Raw genomic sequence first — 26,392 nt, forward strand, 5'->3', positions numbered from 1 at the left:
TTGATGTTACTAAGAGCAATAATGACTTCCATAGTGCAAATGTCGACCTCAACTCTAAATTAGCCAATCTCATTATTAATTAATAGATGATGTCCACTCTTCTAGATAGATAGAGGATAGAGGACTGCTACAGTATATGAACATTTGAGATATTAGGGACAGTCAAAAAGTAATGAAACTAAATTAATTCAACAAATCTAACCTCATAGTTTGTACATTTTTAAAGGTTTATTTAAAAGAAAAAAAATGTTTAAACCTGTCAACTTCCTGTCAGCCATTTTAGAAATTAGGCCATTGTTGGAAGCCAATGATTATTTTCGGGATTTTGATTTAACTTTGGGTGGCAGAATTAGAAAGCTGCGATTGAATCATTTTATTTTTGGGGAACGGGAACCACCGCAAAACATTTTTGGCAGGTTGCAAAATGTGAATGAGGAAAGTTTCAGGATCAAAGGCTAACAACGAGAACCCGCCTTGAGTGACCTCCTTGACAAGCAAAAGAGCTTTGACTGAAAAACCATAATGCCGACAGATGATCACCTTCTTTGTCCGTTAAAAGAACCAGTAAGGGGTCAACAATTGAATTTTAGGCAGCTGGCACCCATGCTTATGTTCACTGATGAACAGTTGGCGTTTAGAAAGGGGGTTTCATGATCAAAAGTAGCAACAAAATCCCTGTGTTTTCAGCATTATTTCTATGTCTATTGCCATTCTTTTGTAATAATTTTGATTGCCTCAAGTAAGGATTCTTCTTCTTCTTTTCCTTTTGGCTTGTCCCGTTAAGATTAGATGAGCGCATATATGTTTGGCACAGTTTTACCCTGGATGCCTGCCTCTAGTAAGAATAATGATAAAAGTAAATAATATATAATATAATGATAACAATTGCCCTGCGACTGGCTGGAAACCAGTTCAATTCAGTTCACACCCCGCCTCCTCCCGCCTCCTACCTGTTGACAGCTGGGATAGGCTCCAGCACTCCCCACGACCCTCGTGAGGATAAGCGGTAAAGAAAATGGATGGATGGATGATAACAATAATAATAATAATAATAATAATAAATATATTTTATTTGAGTGTCTCTCAATAGTAATAATAAGCCTAATGATCATAATAATAATAATAATCTTCTTTTCCTTTCGGCTTGTCCCATTAGGGTCGCCACAGCGTGTCATCTGAGATGAACACAGTAATAATAATAATGATAAATAGAGCAAAATAATGTTTTTAAAATGCATAAATAATAAATGAGTGATATAACAATCATGAATTTTCAATACTTATATATTATGTAAAAAAGCAATCATTTCAAATTATATTTAGATAAGAAATAAATAGTATAGGAAATAATAATATAAAGTGTTGTAATACACAAATCAGATATTGTTTTTTTTTTTTTTTATCACCAATTAGGTGTAATTTTCACCAACGTGTGTAAGCGGCTAAACGCAAGCATGAAGTTTGTGAGGGGCGTCTGGCGTCCTCTTGAGGCAACATGATGCAGCTGCCTCCTTTCCATTTGAGGGCGGGGCTGCCCCCCACCCCACCCCACCCCACCCCACCCCCCACCCCAGTGGTGTCTTTGGACCATTGACGCTCCTGCAACACTTTGGGAGCTTGTGACCGACCGCGTGTGTGCGTGCGTGTGTGTGTATGTGTGCGCGCGTATGCGTGTGTTTGCTCGCATCGTGCTTCACTGACATTCCCGGAACATTCCACATCCAGCATCCGTCCAAGAGGGGAATTATCATCGTGCTTTTACACCCCTTGTTGTGTTCAGCGACTTAAAATAAGAAAAAAGGGGAAAGGGACGATGTCTTATCAAGGCAAAAAGAACATCCCGAAGATCACGGTGAGTAGTTCATGACGCTCCAGGGAATGTGGGAACTTTGATGGCTGGGATAAATCACCGCATTAGCGCTGGCTTCTGCAGTCGTACATCGAGACGTAGCAGCATCGCCCTTGTTTAAACGATACGACCATTGCGTCTAATATTTTGTCGGTCAGCCTTCGTGCTGCAGTGAGCACGGAGCATGCTCGGCATTAGGCGTTTTTCTCTTTTCTTTGTTGAGGGACTCGCCCATAGGATCATTCTAATGCAAACCTATTTTACTTCATGTTTTGTTTCCCCCTCAAGAGTAGATTTTTTTCCCAATCAATTGGTCTGTTGTAACGCACACAATTCTCTTTTTTTAGTGTGTTTTTTGCATGTTGCAGGATTTCCCCCCCCCCCCAGTTTGTTTCATCCTGCTCTATCCTATTATATGATCTATCCTTTAACTCCACACTCTAGTCATGCCTGCGTGTGACTCCAACGTAATCCCAGAAAGGATTTTCTGGTTTCCAAACTGACCGTTGATGTTGCAGGCTTGGTGTGGTGCAGAGGAAAGAGTGAAAGGCAGGCGAGGTGGGAGGTAGATGGGGATGAGGGGGGGGGGGAAGGTTGTCAGGCAGGCACACGCCCATTTTGGGATGATCTAGGATAAAGCGGCATGTAGGGAAAGGAGGCTCTTGAATTGCGAATTTCAAGAAGGAGAGCAATTGTGTCACAGCATTCAGGGCGGAGGTTGAATGGAGGCCAGTTAAGACAGCTGCGCTTCTGGTTTGTCTTCCAGCTGCAGACATGTCCTCCTTTGTGTGTGCGTTTGTCATGCCGGCCAATTTTCATTGCTGCGCTGATGTGGAGCGTCGCGAGGCCTTTGTCTTTGCATTCGCTCCTTTAGCATCAAAATGATGTCTCACCGAATGGCGCGAGTTCTTTGAAATCCAAAGAGGTTCCATATTTGTAGGTATTTATTTTCATCCAGCATTTCTTTTGGAATGTTTTCATCTTGATAATGCGGAACGAGCCACACCTGCTGAGTGTTCTTAAGATTAAACTTCATGTAATTGGTCACGTGACCGGACCCCATTCTGCCAAAGATTAGTAACATGAGTAAGCGCGATAACGGAATGCAAATACATTGAAAAGATCATATATCATAATATTGATTTGGTGCCATGCCGTGTCAATCTGAGGCAAAACAACTGTAGTGAAAACAGGGCAAGAGCTTCATTTAGGCCATAGCCTTGTCTAATCATATTCAATATTTATATACATACTTAATCATGACAGCATGGTGGATCAGCTGGTAAAGCGTTGCCCTCACAGTTCTGAGGACTTGGGTTCGATCCCGGCCCCGCCTGTGTGGAGTTTGCATGCTCTCCCCATGCCTGCGTGGGTTTTCGCCGGGCACTCTGGTTTCCTCCCACATCCCCAAAACATGCAACATTAATTGGACACTCTAAATTGTCCCTAGGTGTGATTGTGAGGGGGGCTGTTTGTCTCCATGTGCCCTGCAATATGCTGGCAACCAGTTCAGGGTGTACCCCACCTCCTGCCCGTTGACAGCTCGGATAGACTCCAGCACTCCCCGTGACCCTAGTGAGGATAAGTGGCAAAAGAAAATGGATGGATGGATATTTAATCATATCATACTTAATATTCATATACTGCCATGAGATATCATTGGATTATTCTTACTTGTACTGCTTTGTTATTGTTATTAGTACGTGCTGCTACCATCCACTTTTCAGCCATAAAAGATTCTATTCTTTTCTATTCCAGATGTTTCCTCACACTAGCCTGTGCCAAAGTGGCTGTCACATTTGTAAGTGCGGTTCTCCCTTTCTGCCGTGCTCCCTTCACAGTTCCCCCTCAGCCCCCACCCCACCCCGGGACTGCTAAACCCCCAACGCCACCCGCGCTCTGCTGCTTCCGTTGGGGATAAGCACCTAAAATGTCCCAGCTGGGAAATGCTCATGCTTATGCCATCACCAGGCGCGTTGCCACAAAGTGGGGTTGTGTGCAAAACAAAACAGAACGTGGCCTACCCAAATGTGACTCACCATAGCAACCGCTGCACATTCAAGATGCCACCAAGCACCCCCTCCCCCTACGTGTTGGTGCATATATATTAGCAAACTGCACTGTCTGCATTTAACTCGAGTGGGTCATTTTTCTTAATCGTGAACAAAATGCAGCTTTTTGGGTAAATATTTTGTTCTCTGGGCAACCGGGAGAAAACAGAAACTTGGGTGCAGAGTTCCCGTAGGGTCTGAGCTGCCCTCCGAGCCCATTTGAACCCCCCCCCCCCACGCACACACACACCTTAATAGCAGCTACTATTAACATCCTGTCTAACCTGGGAGTTGTTCAGTAATAGTCCCAATTTCAACGCAGTAACAAGAGCCTCTAAGAAATATTCTTCCTTGCAGTCTGGTGAAAGTGGAAAATAGCACAACAGCAACATCCTGTAATCTATTTTTTTTTTTGTATTTAATTGTAGCTGGCAACCAGATGACAGTTTCCTGTGGAGAGAAAGAGACGTGTGCTATTTTTGACGCTTTGTGTTATTTTTTTCGACTCATGAATTGTTTGTCGCAGCCGAACTTTGAACTTTACCTCTACTTATCTGTCAAGAATTATTATCCAGTAGAAGAAGAATAGAGTCTATTTTTGGTAGTATTCTGCAGCTCTTTGAATGCATGAGTGTACTTTTCACTTTGTGTAACGCTTTTACCCACCAGAGTCACATGTGAGCTATTCTAGCTTACTCTGGGCGTGGGGCAAGGTAGACACTCAACATACAAAAACTACACAATTGACAGTCTTCAGTGAACCTACAAAGCATGTTCTCAGAATCTTTGGGGAAGAGAAAACCAGTTCAAGCACAAGAACATGCAAGGTCCACGCAGAAATGCTGCAGCCTAGATTTAAACCTGGAATTGAAGAGGCGCGAGGCAAATGTCCTACCCACTAGGTGCCATGTCACTGCCTTGAATATGATGTGAAGGAGATTTAAAAAAAAAAAAAATAATCCTGAACGCTAACCCAGAAAAAGACATGTTGCAGTCGTTTCTAGTGTGGGAACACATTTCATCATTTATAACCCATAAATCTTTCCAAGAATTATTGAGTGTGAATAGACTTTCCATCATTCAGCTTTTACCTACGCCAACTGAATGTTTTTTATGAAGTAGGATTTTCAGCCAACCTTAAATTAACTGCCATAAAATCTCCTATTAACATTCTATCTGCGTGATGTACTTTATTATAGCTCCAACAATAGGGCCTAGATCATCCTATTGGGATTTTTCATTTATTTATTTTTTAATGTGCCACTCGTAAAACAGGATGCAGTCAGCGGGAGTGACAAAGTAGGACGTGACCCTGGAAGGTCTGTGCAGATCAGGATCAAGGCGATCACGTCGGACCAGTGTTTGCTCTTCCTGCTTTTGCTCCCTCTTTTCTTCACACAGACAATCTTTCAATCTCTTTGGACCGAAGCTTTCAAACTGTACTCAGCATCCTGTCACGTGACCTCGACTACTACAGCTGCCAAATGGCGTCAACGCGTTTGCCACAGCAAAAGTCTAAAGTCAAGGAAGCTTTGCCTCGATTAAAAACCCAAAGAGGATTATTTAGTCTGGTTCTTAGTCCTTATAGACCAATACTTTTCCACAGTGTGATGAAAAATAATGGACTAATCTGATGAAAAGACTTACTACTTCAAAGACTGAAATGTTGCGAAATGAACTCAAAGGGGATGAATTATGAAACAATCATCTGTTATACTCAATAAAGCATCGTCAACATGAAGTACAAGCAAGCATGGGAAGTGACTAGCCATTAATTTATGTCTGCTATTTTTCTTTATATCGCATATAAATCACATTTTATCATCTCAGCAAATATTGTATGAAGTGTTTTAGGGTGGAGACAATGTATCATTATCATAGGACATAATAATAACAATAATAATACATACATACATACATGCATAATACGGGCACCACGGTGGAGCAGCTGGTTAAGCGTTGGCCTCACAGTGCTGAGGACCCATGTTCGATCCCGGCCAGCAATTGGCTGGTAACCAGTTCGGGGTGTACCCTAACTCCTGCCCGTTGACAGCTGGGATAGGCTCCAGCACTCCCCGTGACCCTTGTGAGGATAAGTGGCGAAGAAAATGGATGGATGGACATACATAATACATACAAATATGATATGGTACGTTTTGGTACTATTGTATATACTTTTGTTTGCTATATATTCTACTAATGTAAAACTCACCTAACTATAATAATTCACATATTTGTGCCCCTCTCTGCTCTGAGAATAGCTTCCATATTTTCTATTTGCTGACAACCTCTGCTATTTGCAATTTGATTCTATTGTTCTATGAACCCCCACCCTCATCCCTCTCCAAAAAAAAAAAACATGGATAACTGCAATGTAGTAGTTGGTGTCAAAGAAGTATTGAATGGTGAAATTTTTCTCTCTACCAAGTATGTCAGGGTGGAGCCAAGTTTTGTAATGGAAGATACAGCGAGTCAGAGACACTTTAAGCCATTTATTTTTTAGGCTAATATTGTAATATGAGTTTTAAGTGATATTTGTTGATAGGTTGTGTTTTAAGCAATTAATATAGATAATTATACAAATTATTTTAGGGGGGATCTACTACTTTTGGTATTGGCAGGGGAAGGGACTGTGCACATAAACCAAACAAAATATCCTTTTCCTGCCAGTGTACAAACAGTAGAATATTGACACAAATAAAAACACATATGAATGCACTGCCATGATTATATGATGCAAGGCGGTAGACGAGTGGAATGGTTGTGTGGAGGGAGTGGATGAGCGACAGTTTTAGTGCACCAGTGATGTGCAAGCGTGTTTTGCGCTTCAGTCTAATAGTGAAATACTTGAAGGGTGTGGTCGCCTGGGAAGATTCTGGCCTCGCTTTCACTTGTACGACACCACTATCACGCACAAAGACTCGACAGATTGTTGGAGCTCTTGGAACACTAACAATTTTTTTTTTTTTTCCTGGGAGGGATGGACTACTGACTCTAGCACACTACAAACACGCATTCTGCCATTGAGTTTCTTTTTTGCTTGTCCTCACTGGGGTCAAGGGTGAGCTGGAGCCCATCTCGGCTGATGAGAGGCAGGGTACAATTTAGACTGGTCACCAATGAATGTTAGGATAAATGCATTATATTATATTATTTGTATTAGGTAACACAAATGTAAAATTATACAAATGTTTTATCCTAACAAACATAACCTATCAGCACAATTTCGATTTGCGATTGACTAAATGTCCTTGAACAACTCAAATTTCCTCTCAATTAATTGATTGTGATTTTATTTTGTTTAAAGTGAATATTTTAAATTCCTGTTTCCAACTAAAATGTGGCATCACCTGTTTTTCAACAACTCAACCGAATATCAACATAGACATCATTTATCAACCTTAGTCAACAAACTCAACATGGTCTGCTGTTCGCGCCCCTTTTTGTTTCATTTATAGTCAGACACAAAGCGACATTTCATTCCGCTGAATTCTTAACAACCAATTATATAATATTGTACTGCAAATTAGTGTTTAATGTGATTGAATTAATAATAATACAAATAATTTAATTTGCCGTTAGTGTTTAATTGACAATAATGTTGAGGAGATCTGGACAAACTTATTTATTTAGATATTCTCTGAGAACGGAACAACAGCCATACCGCAAAAAAGCAGCATACTCTTTGTTTGTCCCAAGAATTTGTTCATCTCCAAGCTTCTCTTTTACACGCATGTACCTCATGTGTAGTAAATTGTGCTCTCTCTCGTAAGTATTTTTTTCTCTTATCTCAAATCACCTTACATACTGTATGTGAAATGTAGTTATGCCAGAATGTTTAGAAATTAACCTACACTTGTATCCATTTTCCATCATAATCTAGAACAATACCTACACTATAATATTCTGTACACTATGGTTGATTTGTTTATGATCCTCAATTTTCTATCCCGTGCCTCGGTAACCAACGGCTGTTGGTTCTCTCCAACAAAGCAAAAGCCAGGCCCCTATCTATCCACTCTCCCTCTCTGCGGTGAACTCGTTGCCATGGCAACAGTAGGCTGGAGTCAGTCCACAACTCGGCGGCAGGAATAGACTTTGATTTGTCTGACTGTGAGATGTCATGGCAACGCCCAGATCAGGCCACATTACGTGATACAGTCATTTGTTGGGATATTCCTTTTTTATTTCCCCAAAAATGATTTTATTGTATAAACATGGAGGCGGTGTGAAACCCTTGGAAAGCTGCACCTCTTGAGCATACAAATATATATATATTTTTTTTCCTGCAGAGCGACCGGCTCCTGATCAAAGGCGGCCGGATTGTGAATGATGATCAATCCTTCCACGCAGACATCTACATGGAGGATGGCCTCATCAAGTAAGAGCCGTCCTCTTAGCTTATCCTTTAATATTTCTTCCTCGGACTCTCCATCTTTTTAAACCCTTATTCAAATCCTCGCGGGTATATTCCAGGGTGAATTAATTTGAATGGAAAAAAAAGTTAGAACCCCTTGAGTCAGAGCTTTAGGAAGTTGGGTGGGGTGGGGGTTAGGCGGGAGAATATTTCAGGCTCGGGCTAAAGGAAAAAGTTGAGACAAGGCCAACTATTCATCAATCCCTCCATTTTCCGCCCTTCTTGGCCTCAAAAAGGTCATGGGTGTGCTGGAGCGCATACTGTATAGACAATCAGTCACACATTCACACCTATAGGCAATTTAGAGCCTTCAGTTTTCCTACCATTCCTATTCTTGGGCTGTGGAATGGAACTGAAGTACCCAACGACAACCCACGCAGTTATGGAGAGAAATGTAAACTACACACAGGCTGGATTTGAATCCGGGTCCGCAGAACTGTGAGGCAGGTCAAACTATTGCAGTGTCAATACGGTCTGACTAAACAAAAGGCTCGGCGGAAGTTTTGTTGAGAAATTGAGCCTTAACTTTTTACCTTTTTAAATATATACAATCTTTCTGGAACTTCATCCCTGATCCCATTCAGCCTTAGAGTTCCTATTATGCTCTCCTTGTCCCCCCCTCTGAGGGAGGCTCCTACAGGAAAGCTGGTGTTGCATAATAAACAACCAAATGAGTGCAGAACAATTAAGCTGCCGGCTAACTCCCGGAGACACGATGTACACTATGGTGAATGCTTGCTAAACTGGGTAACACCTAGTAACCTTAACTAACTCTGGTCAACATCTTCTGACCTCAACTAACATTGGTTAATAATCTTGATTAACATTACCAAACTAACCCTCATGACTGTAACTATAACTAATGAAGGCCACCTAACTCTAACTTCTGTGAACACTTACAAAAACCTTCTCCGGGAAATACCTATTAAAATTATCTTGTTTCCTCCTCTTAGCTGTAAGTAACTCAGTTGAACACCTCCAAATAGTAACTCTGGTAATTACCTATCCCTGACACAAATATTGGGTAAAACTTTCCAAGCCTCACTGTGGTTAGGGTTCTGGTCTTCGGACAATAATCATAGTACTAGCTCTGCTTAATGCATCCTCACGCAAACTCTGGTGAATGCCTTCTAATCCAAAGACAGGCTATACCCTTCACCCAAAACCTGGCCATACCTCCTGACCTGGTTAATGCCTATACCTGTCATGAGCAAGGCTGGACCATGGCCAAGAGGGGCATGGCCTGGCCACCACTCTGGGCGGTGTCACCCCTGACACTTCTCACCGGCCAAAGCTGTTTTCCATTTGGACTCTTAATTAGACTATGTCTTTGAATTTGGAGTTTTGTCACTGGCAATTGCCAGTTCGTTGCCTTGTGTTAGTGTGTTGCGTTCACTATTAGTTGGATTCTCCACCACTAAAAGTAAGTGTAGTGTTGAGCTATTCTCGTCACAGTGATTCTGTGCCCTTTGGTTAATCCCGTCCTGTTAAGATTGTCATTGGACCTTGATGAATGTCTTTTTGGATCCTGCCTAGCCTAGAGTTTTTGTGGCTCTGCCTTGTTTTGGACTGCTTTTTGGTATCGAGCCACTTCCGAAATAAAAACCACGTCCAACATTATGTCCTTGTCTTGGAGTCCTGCATTTGGGTCCACCCCCGCACCGTTGGTTCGTGACAATACTTAACCGTAAACCCTGGTTAATAACTGCAAACCCTCCACAGGCAGATTGGCGACAACCTGATCGTGCCCGGTGGGGTGAAGACCATTGAAGCCAACGGCAAGATGGTGATCCCCGGTGGCATCGACATTCACACCCACCTCCAGATGCCCTACCGTGGGACCACCACCGTAGATGACTTTGCTCAGGGGTCCAAGGCAGCTCTTGCTGGGGGGACGACCATGATCGGTAAGAGCCAAAAGGTTAGGGGAAACTGAATGTAAAACCAAAAAATAAATACATAAAAACAAAAAGATGAACAGAGGTGGAGATGAGGCCCAAGGAGGGTCTCCTACGGGCAACCACCCAATGCTAGTCTACAGAAAAGACTTCATGAGGGTAGCAGGGACTATGTAAGGGGCTTCCACTGGAATAGAGAACACTAAATATATTTCTGCTCGTCATCTTAGCGCAGCAAATACATATCTACTCCATGTGTGTGTCCTCGGAGACACGGCGCCATCATAAGCAACAGCTGTGAAATAGCAGCGCCGCATTCTGGCTTATTAACTTCTATGAAAGCTGGCAGTGAGGCGTCGACGAACAGACACGCCTCTGTTAGCACTCTTCACGCACCCCATTCATTTGTGGGGCATTATATTTCAGTAAGTGAAAACATTCACTCTCTGGGTGGGGAATGGCAACAGTTTTCCCCCCACCAACAGAAGATGTCAGTGTGACTAAGGATCGTTTGCAGAGGAAAAAAAATGAAATGTTTGAAGCCCGGTCGCCCTTTTCTGCCCCAATCCTCAAGTCGTAACATGTACAAAGACAACATGAGCCCATGTTGAATGAGATAAAGGAAGTTAGTGGAAACACGCACTGGCTGTTTGACGCCATGTTTTCACATGTATGCTCTCTTAAAGACTGGCCATATTAGCATACTGTATTTCCTCATATTGTGGCTGAGGGTATTTAGTTCATTTTTAACTCAACGTAGAGGTAAGAAACTTCTTTGTGTAATGCATTACTGTAATAATACCTTGTATATGAACTGTACACATGATGCAACAAAAGAATTCAATGGTTTCTCACAAATTATACAGAAAAGATATGTCACAGTTGTAAACAAACAATAAGACATTATTATCCATGTCATTACATTTTTAAAAATATTTTTCCTTTGGCATTGCAATAATTCATACTCAAAGTTGTTTTTGTACAAATGGATCAGAATTAATTCACATTTATTTTTTTTTACATCATCATATTTATATTGTATATATACATCTATGTTTTATGGAAAACATTTTTGTCTGAGTGATTCCAAAGTTCTGAACGGTAGTGTATGTTGTACAATTTTTCTATTTTTATATCTTATTTTATATATATATATAAAATATATTATATGTATTTAAAACCACAATTGTTTTGTTCAGTAATGATGCCAACTGTGACACAGGATTTCAGCCATTTTTTTCTCAAGTGGAAAAATTAGTCATTTATTTGAAATATTATTTTTTTTAAGTGGATATCATTTTTACAAGCACAGTACAGTATTTGAGGTTGCATTACTTTTCAATACTTTCAGTAACGGCCATGTATTTTCCATCAAGTACCATCAACAAATAGAATAACTACACAGACAAGAAAAGTACATGTGAAAATTGGGGAACTTTAGAAAGAAAAGAGAGTATAATACAGTTGTACTTGACAAGATTCCACTCCGAGGGGAAGACTTTCTACAAGGTAAGAATTTAGACCAGCACATCCTCTAATTTATGAAATAATGGTCACGGGTGGCTGCATGATATATGACACCCTCGTGCTGTGACGAAAAACAAAATGTGACATGTGCCAGTGTTTTGTCGCCATGGGTGGATCACAGCCAAAACACACACTGACAGCTGACCCTGCAAGATATGACAGAAAATAGAAAACAGTCGCACACAAATGTTGACCATCACCCCTGTCATCCATACAGTGGATCACGTGATCCCTGAGGCAGGTAGCAGCCTGATGGATGCCTACGACCAGTGGAGGCAGTGGGCTGACGAGAAGGCCTGCTGTGACTACTCTCTCCACGTAGACATCACCCACTGGAACGACAGTGTCAAGCAGGAAGTGGACAACCTGATGAAGGAAAAAGGTGTCACGAGATAGAGTTCCATAATGTACCTACATTTCCCTTGTCGTGGCTCCCCGAATAGAGAGGATGTGGCAATTGCTTGTGTAATGACAAAGTAAAGATGTTTCTATGAAAAACAGTCCTGCACATAGTAAGCGTCACCAAATTTGCAAAAATGTATCTGCAGTAAAGACTAACTTTCTCTCACAACCCAGGCTAAACTTAGTTCCTCTGACATGAAGTTGGCTTAAGGAAAACACTTTTTCTTCAGAGGAGAAGCGGCAACAAAACAGGCCTACGTGTAGTTTGACTTTCAATCGAGATGTAGTACTTCAGCATACGTGTAGCTAAGTTGATAAGTAGTCTTTTTGTTGTTCTTGTTGTTTTAGGTTCATTGTCATCAAATACCAAATTCCATTTTGGTTTTAGTGACGTATACCCTTGTAAAAGGATTTTCACCCATTTATAAAACTCCCCTAAATTTTGGAATGTGAGGTGCAGTTGGTTTGTCACATCTGTTTGTTTGTTTGCTCTGACTCCAATATTCTCATTTTTTTTTAAAAAAATCTATCTGAAATACCGAGTTCATTTGCCGTGCCTTTCAGTGTGCTGTGTATACCAACTGCTTTGACTTAATGCGACACCCTTCCGATGTAACTGTGTTTCGTCTTTTCATTTTTACAGGAGTGAACTCCTTCCAGGTGTACATGGCTTACAAAGACTACTACCAGATGAGCAACAGCGAGGTTTGTCGTTCACAAGAGATATCTTTATTATATTAGTATTATGTCAAAGCATGAGGCTAAGAGTCAGTTTGCGGCCTCCAGGAAATGTCATGCATCTGGCCCGAGAACTGTGAGACATACACATACATGCAACATGCAAGATGTGTCACGACTATAATTTCAGCATGTGCCACCTCGGATCAAAGGGGAAATTTAATTTTTCCCGTACGGCAATAACTTTTTCATTTATTGTGTTTTGTGACCTTTCTGTGGCTGCAGCTCTATGAGGTATTTACCTTCTTGGCAGAAAGAGGAGGGATTGCTCAGGTCCATGCAGAAAATGGAGAGATCATCGCAGAGGTAATAAAATAACAGTAAAGGTGTTCTTGTAAACATCTTCGGACTGGCTTTAATTACCTTTAATCGTACGTGCATCTTGTGTCATCTGCATTTTTCTATTGCTTTTTCCATAGATCATCTCCTCTAAATGCAAACTAAACACAATGTCATTAAAGAGAGTAGGAGGATTTGTTTCATATTGGATGGTGAGCAAGTGATAGTGCTGCATCAGATTCAGCCCTAATTCCTAACTTTATTTTATCGGGTTCTAAACAATCACTCACTTGGTGTCCATCGTCATCTTTTTGAGCACAAACGTTAGCTGCATGATGTCTGAATCTACTCCAAACCCACTGTTACGATTGTAACCATGGCAACAGAGCTGTAAAGCTCCGAAACCAAACCTGGACCGTTCAATTTATGGCCTCAATTCCCTAGATGTCATGTCTTGGTCACCCCATCAGAACCACATATGGGGGTATTTTGCTATTTCTTTTTAAACACTCGCATACTTTTAACTTGATTTCAACCATTTAAGCTAAAAATAAAGCCATCTATTTTATTCTAGCCATTCATGAATCTATTCTACATGTCACTTAGCAGTCATTAGAAAGAAATGGTAAAACCTAAGCAACGTTATATAGTGACTAACATTCATCTGCAAGCACCCAGGATGCAAATCAGGGCTTCAGTAAACATAACAAAGTGAACAGCACCATGAGAATGGAAAAAAAAAGGCAGTAATTATGTGACGTGCACATTCAATGTAATATGATATTGACATTAAAAGTCTTTTATTGTTTTTTTAAATTGTCTTTTTTTTCAACAATCACATTCTTTGTACTCTTAAGTAAAAAAGTAAGTTTCTTTCTGCTTGTCCCTTTCGGGCTCGCCATAGCATGTCATGTAAAAAAAAAAGACCTCACATCTTTGTTTTCTTATGTTTTTACAGTGCTTGACCTGACTAGGTTTCAAAACATTGCTTTTATTTATTCACTTTCCTTGTAGAGATTTTCTGTCATTCAAACATTTCAGCGGTCGACTCATATTGTGAGGAACCTTCTTTGAGGTTCCACCACGTTTTCTTTGTCTTTCAATATTTTGCAATTTTTTTGTCCAAGTATTGTACCTTTTGCAAGCTATGCTGTTGCATTTTCATAGAAAGAAGTTCTACCCAAGCTCAACTTTCTTTGACAACTTTACATGACCAAATTGTTTTAAGGAACCACAGTACATCTGTGATTTGACTTGTAACTTTGATTTCTCAGCCTGTCCTCGCGTAACACTTTGAATGAGGAACACATCACTGAAAATTCAAACCACTAAAACCTCAAATGTCATCACACTTCCAGCTTCATATTGACCTGAGTTTGAATTCTCTGCATATTTTCATGATTCAATCAGCTTCTCACATTCACAGGAGCAGGCCCGAATGCTGCAGATGGGAATCACTGGACCGGAGGGGCACGTGCTGAGTCGGCCAGAAGAGGTTGGAACACATCAGAAACATTGCGGCAGTAATACTAATCCAACTTTTGGCATGCAATTTCATTATCGAAACAACTCACAGCATGGCCACACATACACTACAGACAGGCTACACTCTCACGGAAAGCCATGCTGTACTTATTAAGGACACGTGGTTTCATGCACGAGTGACGTGCAGTACGTCAATCAAAATAAATAAATAAATATAAACAGCTTAAACGATATCAGTTCCAGCATCTTGTCTGCTTTGACCCGCACTGACGGCAATTTTTGGGAATCCTTGGGATCAGCTGCCTTCAACAGCAGGAATTGGACTGTTTCCTCTTTTTCTTAGATTGGTTAGTTTTACACATGGATGTTAGTCACTTACTTCCGATGCGCAGGGTTTAAATCTTAACATTGGACTTCATGCGTGAAGTTTGCATGTTCTCTCAATTGTCCATTAGTGTGAATGTTTGTGTGAATGGTTGTTGGTATAGAGCTCGTGCACCTACGTCACCGAAGTCACGTGACTGGCTATATTGACGGTCAAACGAACCATTCTTCAATGCTAAGTTGGTTGGAGTCGACGCAAAAATACGTCTTATAGCACGACCCTCAGAGTTTTGTTTGATACTGTTAAACATTTAGAAGGTGAATGAACATATGTAGAAAAATGAGAGACAGTTGGCATAGAGGAGCCATATTTAATGCCGAAGTCGATGTTTTCACCAATAAGAAATTGGACTGTTAACCCGCTTCTGCTTGTCTTGGACAACTGGATCTACACATGTATCTGGTGAGTACGTCGTCAAGATTTATACGTAAGAGTTTGAAAGTGTAGAAAAATCTGAACACATACAAATACTTCATTGCTGGATCTGTTCTCAATCGGGAATAAATCCCACATAATGATGGAGCCACTCAGATTATTTTCAGTACAAATACCAATATTTAAATGAATGATCCCTGGTTTTACACAAACTCACATTCATTAACTATGATTGGGAAGAAAAGCGAGTCGACTCCTCCGTACATGAAGCGTGTTGCGGCCACACGTTAAACTTCGGTAAACTTCTCCGTAACAGATGTTTTTTTTTAAATATGCATTTTTCTCAAATGAGTCCAATGTGTATTGAAAAAAAGAAAATAAACCGCTGGGATAGGCTTCAGCCCCCGTTCACGGAAGCGTATTGCGGCCACAAGTTAAAAGACCGAAGAGATCGCTACACGTGTTTATTTGGTTGGGCACCATCCATCACTTTTAATTGCCGAAATACATCGATCTTTTCTGGTCTTTTCAGCTGGTATTCCATAGAAAGATCTCTTTAAATATCTGTCTTGTCTGTTGTAACAACCAACAGCACTACAAGTCTCGGGCATTGTGAATATTTTGCTCCAGTTCAATGTCCCCCACACTTTTGAGCAGTTCTTTTTGACCGACAATATGGTGCCATGAAAAGGGTGACGTTACGTGCACGATCTCTATACATTTGGCCTGTGATTGGCTGACGGCCAGTCCACGTTGTACCCTGCCTCTCTCACCAGCCCAAGGAGGATGAGCGTTAGAAAATGGATGCATGCATGGAAGTCAAAGTACTGTAACTGAACTGCTGCAGTTTTTGGCATTAAAGTCTAAGCTCTCACATTTGGTTGGAAAGTATTTATTGAAAACAGCCATAAATGATATTGGCTGTGCTCGCGTTTATGTGAGAAACTGTGAAAACCGTATTCAACTGAATTTTTTTTTTTTTTGGGCGGACTTCTCTAGCTGGAAGCAGAAGCCGTGTTTCGGGCCATCACAATCGCCAGCCAAACCAACTGTCCCCTCTACGTGACCCGAGTCATGAGCAAGAGCGCCGCCGACATCATCTCACAGGCCCGCAAAAAAGGTAAAAGCCTTTAAAACCGCTACAACGTTTTGAGGAGCATTTTCTAAATGAAGCTTCCTCTTCAGGAAATGTCGTGTTTGGGGAGCCAATCACGGCCAGTCTGGGGACGGACGGCACGCATTACTGGAGCAAGAACTGGGCCAAGGCGGCTTCTTTTGTAACTTCACCACCTCTTAGTCCTGACCCGACCACTCCAGACTACCTGAACACACTCCTGTCCAGGTATGACTTACTCTTAGAAACACTTGTGCAGTTTTTTTATTATAGTGCAAAATAATGACGCAAATAGAAGCTAAATCTCCAAATTCTGGCACGCATCACTTTCCATGTTATTTAGCAGGCTACTATTTAGTTAATAGAAATTGACATACAACATTTTGTGCAACGGCACACTACCATTTGCAATCCGGTGTGAGGTTTCATTCCTCGTGCCAGTTACAAAATAGGAAAGTTCATTGAGAGCCGTCTTCCTGGTTTATACGATGGGATGCTACAATTTATTATTCTGGAGTGAACAAATGAATATATAAACATTGGGATTTGTGTTTCTAGATTTGTTTGCTAAGTACTTTGTTGGTTTAGAAGAATAATTGGTAATATTTTATGAGTAGCCGATTTGCCATGTTATTCGAAGGAAGAGGCTAAAGGTATACTTTTTGCTTTCTCGATCAGTTTATTGTAACTAACACTCAAATGTTAAAACAATAGGTGACATTCTGCAAATATAAGTCAAAAAAATTGTTACTATCTGGTTCATGCAAAAAGACGAATGTTTGTAAGAGATGGACTGCATTCATTTGCATTTTCTGAAGGGTTAATATTTCCAATGTGACATAAGTCAAAAGTGAAACAAATTTGATTTGTATTTGTTTCTTTGTTTGTTGGCTCCTACACTACTTTTAAATTTTTGAAGAATGATTTAAAATATTTGTCATGGGCAAACCAAATATTTGTTTCTGTGGAAATCAGTTGTGTAACCACCACAGATGAAAACAATGCCCTTGGCTTTTTTGAGCTCATTTAAAAAAATCTGGTCAGCGTAAAGAAAAAAATGCCAGCATGTTGGCTTCACTTATGTCTGCCAGCTGGCCTTCTAACATGAAGTCATGTTGGGGTTGAGTTGTTTTATACGCATCTGTCCAACTTGTGAGTTAGCTTGTTCTGTGCAATTATAGACACATCCATAGTGGAGTTGTATTACAGATGCGTCTGTGTGTGTGTCGTACAGTGGAGACCTGAGTGTGAGTGGCAGCGCTCACTGTACGTTCAGCGTGTCACAGAAGGCCATCGGCAAGGACGACTTCACTCAGATCCCCGAGGGCGTCAATGGGGTGGAGGAGAGGATGACCCTCATCTGGGACAAAGCTGTGGTCAGACACCCTTGCGTCTTTTTCACATTTTGTAGCGTCTGTTATTTTCAGGGTTCATGTCTTGATGTCATTTACTTTACCAGACTATGTTATTCATAAATTAGTCTTTAAAAAAATAATGTAATTCATTTAGTTTGAATTAGTTGAATCACTATTCATCAACACACTGGGACAAATTAATTAAGAATAAACCGAACAGGAATACATTTGAATTAAGTTTAGGGAAAAAGGGCCTCTGCGATTGGCTGGCAACCAGTTCAGGGTGTATCCCACCTCCTGCCCGTTGACAGCTGGAATAGGCTCCAGCACTCCCGGCGACCCTCGTGATGATAAGTGGCGAAGAAAATGGATGGATGGATGGAAAGAGGGCTAAATATAATGACGCAAACATTACAGGACTCTTGCTTATGTCATTGCACATAGGACAGGATTAAAGAACAGAGCGACTTGCATGTATGTAGCCTGTGTAGGCCATACACATAAAGGGCTTTATTTTCAAATAAATCCATCCCCGGTGTAACTCTGTGAATGGGTGAGACCATGTTTTGGAAATTTTGTTGACTGGCACATTTAAAAGTAGGACGTCCACACTGGTGTGGCTGTGTTCAACCCTATCTGACCAAAATGGTCCTCTCATTCCCTTTAAATACTGCACGCGAGTGGAGGAGTATTAGTCTTGACACAGCAGAAGAAAAGAATATTTTCTCGAGTCTACAAGGTCAAAGTGCACAAAGTGCGCTAATATTTAAAGTTAGCTTGGAAGGACTATACTGTGAAGTGGGCTCTTGGAGACCATCCTCCACCCCGATCCTTCATGGCTGTGTGTCAATGAGATGATTCAAAAAGTACAATAATGATGATGTGATATCATTATTAAAAATGTAGTCTGTTCCATTCCTGCTGTACGGATTTCCAAAATATAAAACCCTAAATTTGCCTTTTGCATTTTAACACCAGATATCCATTTCCATTATAGACTACAGGCAAGATGGACGAGAACATGTTTGTGGCAGTTACCAGCACCAACGCAGCCAAGATCCTCAACCTGTACCCACGCAAGGGTCGGATCGCCGTGGGCTCCGATGCCGACCTGGTCATCTGGGACACCGACACCATTCAAACCATCACGGCAAAGAAACACAATTCGGTGCGTAGGGAACCGCGTGTCATTTTTACATATGAAGCACATGTATGAAGGGGGAAGTAATTGACCGTGGAGGTGGAATAAGAGACAGCATGTGTGCAGCAGAGAGTTTTGAAGGCGAGAAAAACACATTTTTGACCAGCGTCCAGGGGCCTCTGAGTTCCTCTGAACGGAAATGTGCTCTCAGAGGATCTTCATCTGACTCACAAAGTACACTTCTGTTCAAAAGAAAAAACATTTCGGTAACGATAACAACCGTTTAGTGGTGTTTCCTATCACACGTGACACTGGTGTATTGTTTAAAACAATACGTGGACGACTGTGTCTTGTAATATTTGCACAGTATCACATCGCAGATGTGTCTTCTGATGGAAACATCTCTGAAGCGGAAAATGGATTTCGGCAGACACTTTTGATTTCATGCTGCATTTAACCATCTTAATTCCATCAATCTGTCTGCTCTTTCACTGAAACACCAACTTCGAATCTGGTAAATCAGATCCAATGCATCAAAAATGATTCCATTACGAAGATAGCATGCTGAGTTTTCATTGACGCTGACGAAAAATTATTAATTTAACAAATGATTGTAGTTTGTTGTTGGCATTGCAATGCATCATTAGAGCTGTTTGTCATATTTTGTCCCGTTCATACAATGCTGCAGTACTTGAATAAGGTAAGCAAAAGACTAGAGTTTCATTGAGTAGACAGGGACTCAGAGCTCAGTCTTTGGGACAAAAAAAAAAATCTGTAAACCTCGTAATCTGGATGACATCCTCTTTTGGCTTTTATGTAATGGTGTCACATGTTCGTTTCCCACAGCTTGATCGTCCTCAAAAACACAAAGAGGGAATTCAGAGTGGATCCCAGCCACAATAAATCAAAACTAATGGATAGTTTGACGCCCTGCCAAGCAGGACGGCCGTGTTTACCATCATATCGAGCTCACACGCACACAGACGAATACACGCATTTGTCATGACCTCACATTTGGCGCGCAGCCGTTGAGAGCTCTGCTCTGTTCTGGCCTCAATTTGGACGACAGCACAAAAGAGGCCAGGAAGGAGCAACAGTGGAATGAGGGAGTTGACTTTTTTTTTTTTTTTAAAGATTAGAAACATAAAAATGACTGAAAATAAAGTACTGTACTGAAAGTGAAAAAAAAGATCAACTTTGGAAAGGAGCGTTTGAGAGGAAGGAAGGGCATAAAATATAATCCATTTTGTCATCCTAACGTCTTTCTTTACTTTTATATTTACCGTAATTCCAGGCCGCCGAGTACAACATCTTTGAGGGCATGGAGCTGCGTGGCAGCCCGCTGGTGGTCATCTGCCAGGGGAAGATCGTCCTGGAAGACGGCAACCTGCACGTTACCTCGGGCGTGGGCCGCTTCATCCCCTGCTCACCGTTCCCCGACTACGCCTACAAGCGCGTCAAGGCCAGGAAGCAGGTAACAGCCTCCTGTGAAGACTATACTTAAATTTTAAACTTTCAGATCGCTATGACTACGACTATTATGAATTATTATGCACATCTGTGTTATTTGGTACAGTGTTTCTCAAATGGTGGGTTGAGACCGAAAAGTGGCTCATGGACCTATTTTTGGGTGGGTTACGGACAGCTAGTAGAAAATTACATTGGTCGCATTAGTATTCTGATTATTTTCCATTACAGTACAGAGGTGTAAAAAGTTTCCACATTGAACATATTAGATAAGTGATAGGAAATGTTACTTATTTGCGTTCTTGTTCCTGGTTTACTCCATAAACAAAGACAGTGCAGTTTAGCCTCTTGCTAGCGAGGAACATTTCTATTTATATACTTTTGCCGGTATCCCAAATTTATTTAAACAGAATTTAAAAACCTTTGAGTCCCTTTTATAATGTAATGTACACACTTTCAGAGGGTATTTCTAAAAACAAAACAAAAAAAAAATGGATGCATTGTTCTTCACGGGGTGACCAGTTGAAAACTACTGATTTAATACATTTTTTGTTGGAACGGAAATTGGATGACAAAGAGTGCATCGGTCTATATACATACATAAATTACTAAAACTTTTTTTAGTTACTGTAACTCTCATCAATTCCATTTCCCCAAGTGTTCACCTTGGAACATTTGTAAAAAATAAATACAGTTAAAGATTTACATACAGTGAGAGACTGTAATATTGATTTCCCAGTACACAGACTACCTTAAGTGGTTGGTGCCAAAGTATTTCTTGTATAAGAAAGCATAAAAAAAAAAATCATTGTGCAGTCTTGGCAGCTGTTCATGTGCTTTTTTTTGGTATATTTTTTTGGGGTCAGGGGGGTAAGTGAAGGTGTGCAAACCTGGACCTTGATGACTGGAAAACCAGTAAAAACGTAGCAAAGCCACCAGTTCTCTGCCTCTTTCTTATCCTTCCGACTGGTCTTCTCTCAACTTTCTATCTGTGGTCCTGTGCAGCTGGCCGTCCTGAGGGCAGTGCCCAGGGGAATGTATGATGGTCCCGTGTCGGAATTCTCCATGTCACGTGGCGGCACCCCGTCCGCCTCGGCGCGCACGTCGCCTACTAAGCAGCCCGTCAGGAACCTGCACCAGTCTGGATTTAGTCTAGCAGGTAACCCTGCGCCATGTGGTGAGCATAATACCCTCTTCTTTTTCTTCAAATATATCGCTCATGATTACTACATTACTCTGCAAAGGGCACCAAATATACAATCTATGGTAACTATTGTCAAAGCCACGCGGGACAGACGCTTTTCATCACTTTTGACCTACAATGGAATAACCTCAGCTCCTCCCTCCAATACATCATATACAAGTATGACATAAATGTCATACTTCCTTGATGTTGAAAACCTCTCACTTTTTTAGCAAAATGCTATAAGACTCCTCATTTGTCTCCACAATAAAGTGCAAATGACTCCATAAAGACACCAACAATTTACATTTTTCTAATACTGATCGTGTTTTTTTAAAAAAAGCTACCAAAGTAAGAAAAACATAATAACTATCTGGGGTTCAAATTTTTATGGACCGGCACAGGGTCGACCCCGCCTCTCGCCCAAAGGTCAGCAGCGACATGCTCAGCTTCGAGCCAAATGAAGGGAAACACTAAATAAAATCAATACATTATGAAATTTATGACAAAATTACATTCTAGGTGGCGGCATGATGGCGCAGCTGTACAGCTTTGGCCTCACAGTTCTGAGGACCGGGGTTCAAATCTCGCATGTTCTCGCCGTGCCTGCGTGGGTTTTCTCCGGGCATTTCGGTTTCCTCCCACATCCCCAAAACATGCAACATTAATTGGACACTCTAATATTGCCCGTAGGTGTGACTGTGGGTCTTCCATGTGCCCTGTGATTGGCTGGCAACCAGTTCAGGGTGTACAGTGCCTCATGCCCGAAGATAGCTGGGATTGGCTCCAGCACTCCCTCGACCCTCATGATGATACGGGGCTCATAAAATGGATGGATGGATGAACATTTTAGGTGCAAGACCCCTATCACGAGTGATGCATTCATGGTCACTTAGTATAAAACACTCCCAGGCTACGACAGGTGTACCTTCACGGTTCTTTTGGATCCGATGGATGCACTTTGTTCATCAGAATGAGAGCTCCAACTATGTTAAACCAAACTGCTATATATATATTGAGAAATGAGGTTGGAAAGAATATTTGAAAACAAAATATGTCTGAACAAAAGAAATGCAAAACCCTTTTCATATAGTTAGTTATTGTATTTTAAATCGATTATAACCAATGTTATGTGTTTTTGTTTATTTGTAGTACACTGAACATATTTCATTAAGACTTAATTTTCTAGGAATTTTGTGGTAGTTTTTCACATTTGTACTCCCTTCAAATGATTGACACTGAAATTCAGTGGTGCCTCGAGATATGAGTTCTATTCATTTTGTAACCACATGCATTACAAATCAACTTTCCCTGATGAAATGAATAGCCACGCCAATAACCAGCTTCAGCCTCTCAAAAAGATAAGTTGTTTTCTATAATATTACACGATATAAAATGAACAGTCATGCAGTAAATATTTCGGAAATAAAGAATGAAAGAGTTTTTGCTTCATTTCAATAGACATTTGTCATTGGGCTGCTCTCTCTGGAGTGTACGCCTTGTCAGTACAATACAGACATATGGATATAGAGTTCATTCAGCTGCAGTAATAATTAGTCATTCTTCACAGAAAAAGACTATACACCTACGAGAGTTGTAATATTATCTGTCTACCTGTTACTTTATATTCCGGTATCCATTGCTTTAGTGTTATAACATAAGCAGTTAGGAAGCACTCTCCATGATGCAGTTCACACATAGAAAATGTATTCGGAAAATAATTACTCAAATGCAATTTTTGTTTTCTTTGTAAAGGCATTTTTTTTCCCCATACTGCCCTGGATTTCATTAGATTGTGGAGGCCATCCTAATGGTACCTTAGAATCTTTAACATCCTCATCATAGACTAGAAGCGTGCCGAATGTGATGTAGGGCTTGGTTGTGCTACCTGTCTTAACAAGTATAGCAAAGCATTGAGGGTAAAATACGAATAAGAAAAGTGATCTCCTCAGGAAAGAATTTCAACATGAGTTCACTCCTGGCTGCTCCCAGGCCATTTTACCTTGTTTACACAGTTGTACACCACTGCCAAAATACGAGTGTGATATCATACATGTCCTTAAATGAATGGCTCTATGACAGTATCAATCATCATCAACATATTTCATAAAACTTCCCGACTTGTCGCTCCTCTCTGTGCTCCCAGGCCCCCCGACCCCAGATGAGGTCCCCATTAGGCCTGCTGGTCGTCGTATTATGGTGCCCCCCGGTGGCCGTTCCAACATCACCTCCCTCAGTTAAATTGCCTTCCGCCGTCCCAGGAGAACCAACTGCGTGCCGCCAGAGCCCGAGTGCGTGTTAATGTTTGTCTGAGTACGGGTAGAGCTGATTTGGAACCACCGTGACTAATTTGAAAAACAACAACAACAACAATGCTGACTTAAACTTGCCTTACCTGTCATTATGCTAGATTTTGGTTGCTCAAATGAAAAAAAAAAAAGAAAAAGGCATTTTTGGCTGGAGCAATGTGTTAATGGGCGTTTCCACCCCCACTCTATTTTGTTTTAATTTCAAATGATAAAACAACCAAAGCGTAACCAGTCTCAGCCTTTCTTCTCAACAGTTAAATATGCTAGAGATTCTGTACTGGTGCTCTTGGTAGTTGGTTAAATAAACCTGTATTGATGGTAATTAAACTACCTGGTCTTAAATGACACATGCATTTGTCCTGATTGGCTTTCCATATCATTGTAGATACAGTAGACTTCATGTAGCTTTGTGAATGATGTTGTTTAGCTTGTTTATGGGGCCAAATAATGATTTAAAAAAAAACAAAAAACAAACAAAACGGTACTTCGTGCATCTGAGAGGCGAATTGGATCTGAAAGACATGGAGCTGCATGGGCCACACAGATACTGGTGACGTGATCCATGATTCTTTTCAACTCGTCTCCATGGTGATCCCATCCACATGTCACGTACTGAATGATGAGTATTTGGAAAAAAAAAAAAAAAAAAGGTAGCAAGAGGAAAATTACGGTTATTGTCAAAAGAAAACCAACAAAAAAAAATATTTGCACTTGTTGATGTTTACTGGAGATCATTTTTAAAATGATAAAATGAGAAAAAAATCTATGTACACCTGATCCTTATAAACAACAAAAAGAAAGAAATGATGCTTTAAGAAAACCTTTTCATCCCCGAGCTCTGATTTTCTCGCAAAATGCAACCACTTTAACGTCGCTCCAATATTCTTCCTAATGTTCAAAATAAAACGTGATCATGCTAAGGAAGGAAGGAAGGAAGGAATTGGGAGATGTTTTTATCTCATCAACTGTGAGGCAGAGTGCATTAGGGCCACACTGAAAAGAAAAATTGAAATCCCAAAATATTTGTCATTATTACAATAAAGTACTAATTTTAGGACAGAAACAAAATGTATTACGAGAACAAAGTCAATGTTCATGAAAAAAAAGAAAACTTGTGACTTTGTGAAGAATAATGGTATTTGACTAAAGGTTTACTTTTCTGAGAAAAGAAACCCCTGAATCTGATTAAGATGACCAAGTTGTGTAATAATTTGGAAAAAGTCAGAATTTTGCAATAATGTTACATAGGCAAATTGTTACAAGAAGAAAGTCTTAATTTTGCTTTTAAAAGAAACCATAATGTTTTAAAACATAGTTTTTTAATGTCATGAGAAGAAATGTTCATGACAGGAAAAAGTGCTGTTAGTTCAAACGCTACAGTCCAAATCCACATCCCGAAAAAGAACCAGTTTTAATTTAAAAATAAATGAAAAATGAAAAAATACGTGAGCAAATATTTCTTACAAAGTTGTAACACGACTTTATCTGCTGATAAATTTTTCGTGTTACAAGGAGAAAATTCCTACATGTGCAAGTGTGTGTCATGTTGGACTTTGTGCTCCATCATCACGTAAAATCTGCTTTTTCCATTGGCTTTCCAATTTTCACTGTGGCGCTAATACAAATTTGTAGGAACCAAGTCGTTTTCATTTTTTTTCGTTTGGTATTTATATTAGTTTGTTCTATGTTATTTCTTTGATACTGTTGTAGAAACCCCCCTAAAAATGGCAGAGTTGAAAAAAATGAGATGTGTTGTGCTCGTCTGACTTGATTTGGGAATAAAAACAAGACTCGCAGGTGACTGATTGAAGTGTTTCTCGTGTGTTTGTATGTGTTGTGTCACTTTTACACTATCAAGACTTGATAGCATATGTGATAGTCTGACAAATAATAACAATTCCCCTTGTCTGTTCATAATCGTGTAATAAACACAGGGAGGCAAAAGTGATGCATTGAATGGCGTAAGACTGATGACTTAGTGTAACACTCAAGGATTGGAGCAACAATGGAGAGCAGCACTGAATGACGTTAGGTTATTGATGTATCAGTGAATCATCCACTCAAGCATCTCTGACCTTCACACTGTCGGATCACTGCAAAAAACAAAAAACAAAAAAACTTTCAGGTAAATTCCAAGTAATGTTATCCTGTCTCCATAAAGATTCTATGATTGACTGATAGGATAGGCTCCAGTTCACCATAATGAGTACAAGCATTATTATAGAAAATGGATGGATGGACGTTTCAGCCATCTTTTAGCTTTTTAATCTTTTTTTTTTTTTAAATAAAAATGAAGCAATAACACATTTGGGCGCTAGGGGAGGACACAAGCACACCATTACTCATGAGGCTGAGGTTCTTCTAAAAGTATTTTACAAATGTACATATTGTCATAGATTTTTTTTTACCATATTAAA

At 40.4% G+C, this 26,392-nt stretch overlaps 2 protein-coding genes across 6 annotated transcripts in view; one reads left to right on the top strand and one right to left on the bottom strand.

Moving 5' to 3' along the window:
- Window positions 1-1,586: 1,586 nt before the first annotated feature.
- dpysl3 (dihydropyrimidinase like 3) lies at window positions 1,587-25,781 on the top strand. Of its 2 annotated transcripts, none has more exons than XM_061803231.1 (14): window positions 1,587-1,852; window positions 8,193-8,281; window positions 10,040-10,224; window positions 11,960-12,124; window positions 12,788-12,849; window positions 13,108-13,188; window positions 14,588-14,656; window positions 16,406-16,526; window positions 16,592-16,748; window positions 17,755-17,896; window positions 18,873-19,043; window positions 20,311-20,490; window positions 21,489-21,660; window positions 23,813-25,781. In XM_061803231.1, the coding sequence occupies exons 1-14, from the start codon at window positions 1,814-1,816 to the stop codon at window positions 23,905-23,907; spliced, it is 1,728 nt and encodes a 575-aa protein (XP_061659215.1). In that variant the 5' UTR covers window positions 1,587-1,813; the 3' UTR covers window positions 23,908-25,781. The 2 variants fall into 2 exon arrangements, with proteins under 2 accessions (XP_061659215.1, XP_061659216.1); XM_061803232.1 differs by having other exon boundaries at window positions 21,489-21,642.
- The window catches only part of stk32a (serine/threonine kinase 32A), a 51,522-nt gene continuing 49,737 nt past the window's right edge, over window positions 24,608-26,392 (bottom strand). For all 4 annotated transcript variants that reach the window (XM_061803233.1, XM_061803237.1, XM_061803236.1 and 1 more), the window contains one exon: window positions 24,608-26,068. In XM_061803233.1, the coding sequence (XP_061659217.1) occupies window positions 26,066-26,068 (3 nt within the window). In that variant the 3' untranslated portion in view covers window positions 24,608-26,065. The remainder of the gene's footprint in view (window positions 26,069-26,392) is intronic.

The sequence above is a fragment of the Syngnathoides biaculeatus genome, chromosome 18, assembly GCF_019802595.1.
Source record: "Syngnathoides biaculeatus isolate LvHL_M chromosome 18, ASM1980259v1, whole genome shotgun sequence".
Lineage (NCBI taxonomy): Eukaryota > Metazoa > Chordata > Actinopteri > Syngnathiformes > Syngnathidae > Syngnathoides > Syngnathoides biaculeatus.

Coding starts and splice junctions, on each gene's coding strand:
- dpysl3 (XM_061803231.1), top strand. CDS start 1,814: ATGTCTTATCAAGGCAAAAAGAACATCCCGAAGATCACG. Junction 1,853..8,192: donor AGAACATCCCGAAGATCACG/GTGAGTAGTTCA, acceptor TTTTTCCTGCAG/AGCGACCGGCTCCTGATCAA. Junction 19,044..20,310: donor CGGCAAAGAAACACAATTCG/GTGCGTAGGGAA, acceptor CCGTAATTCCAG/GCCGCCGAGTACAACATCTT.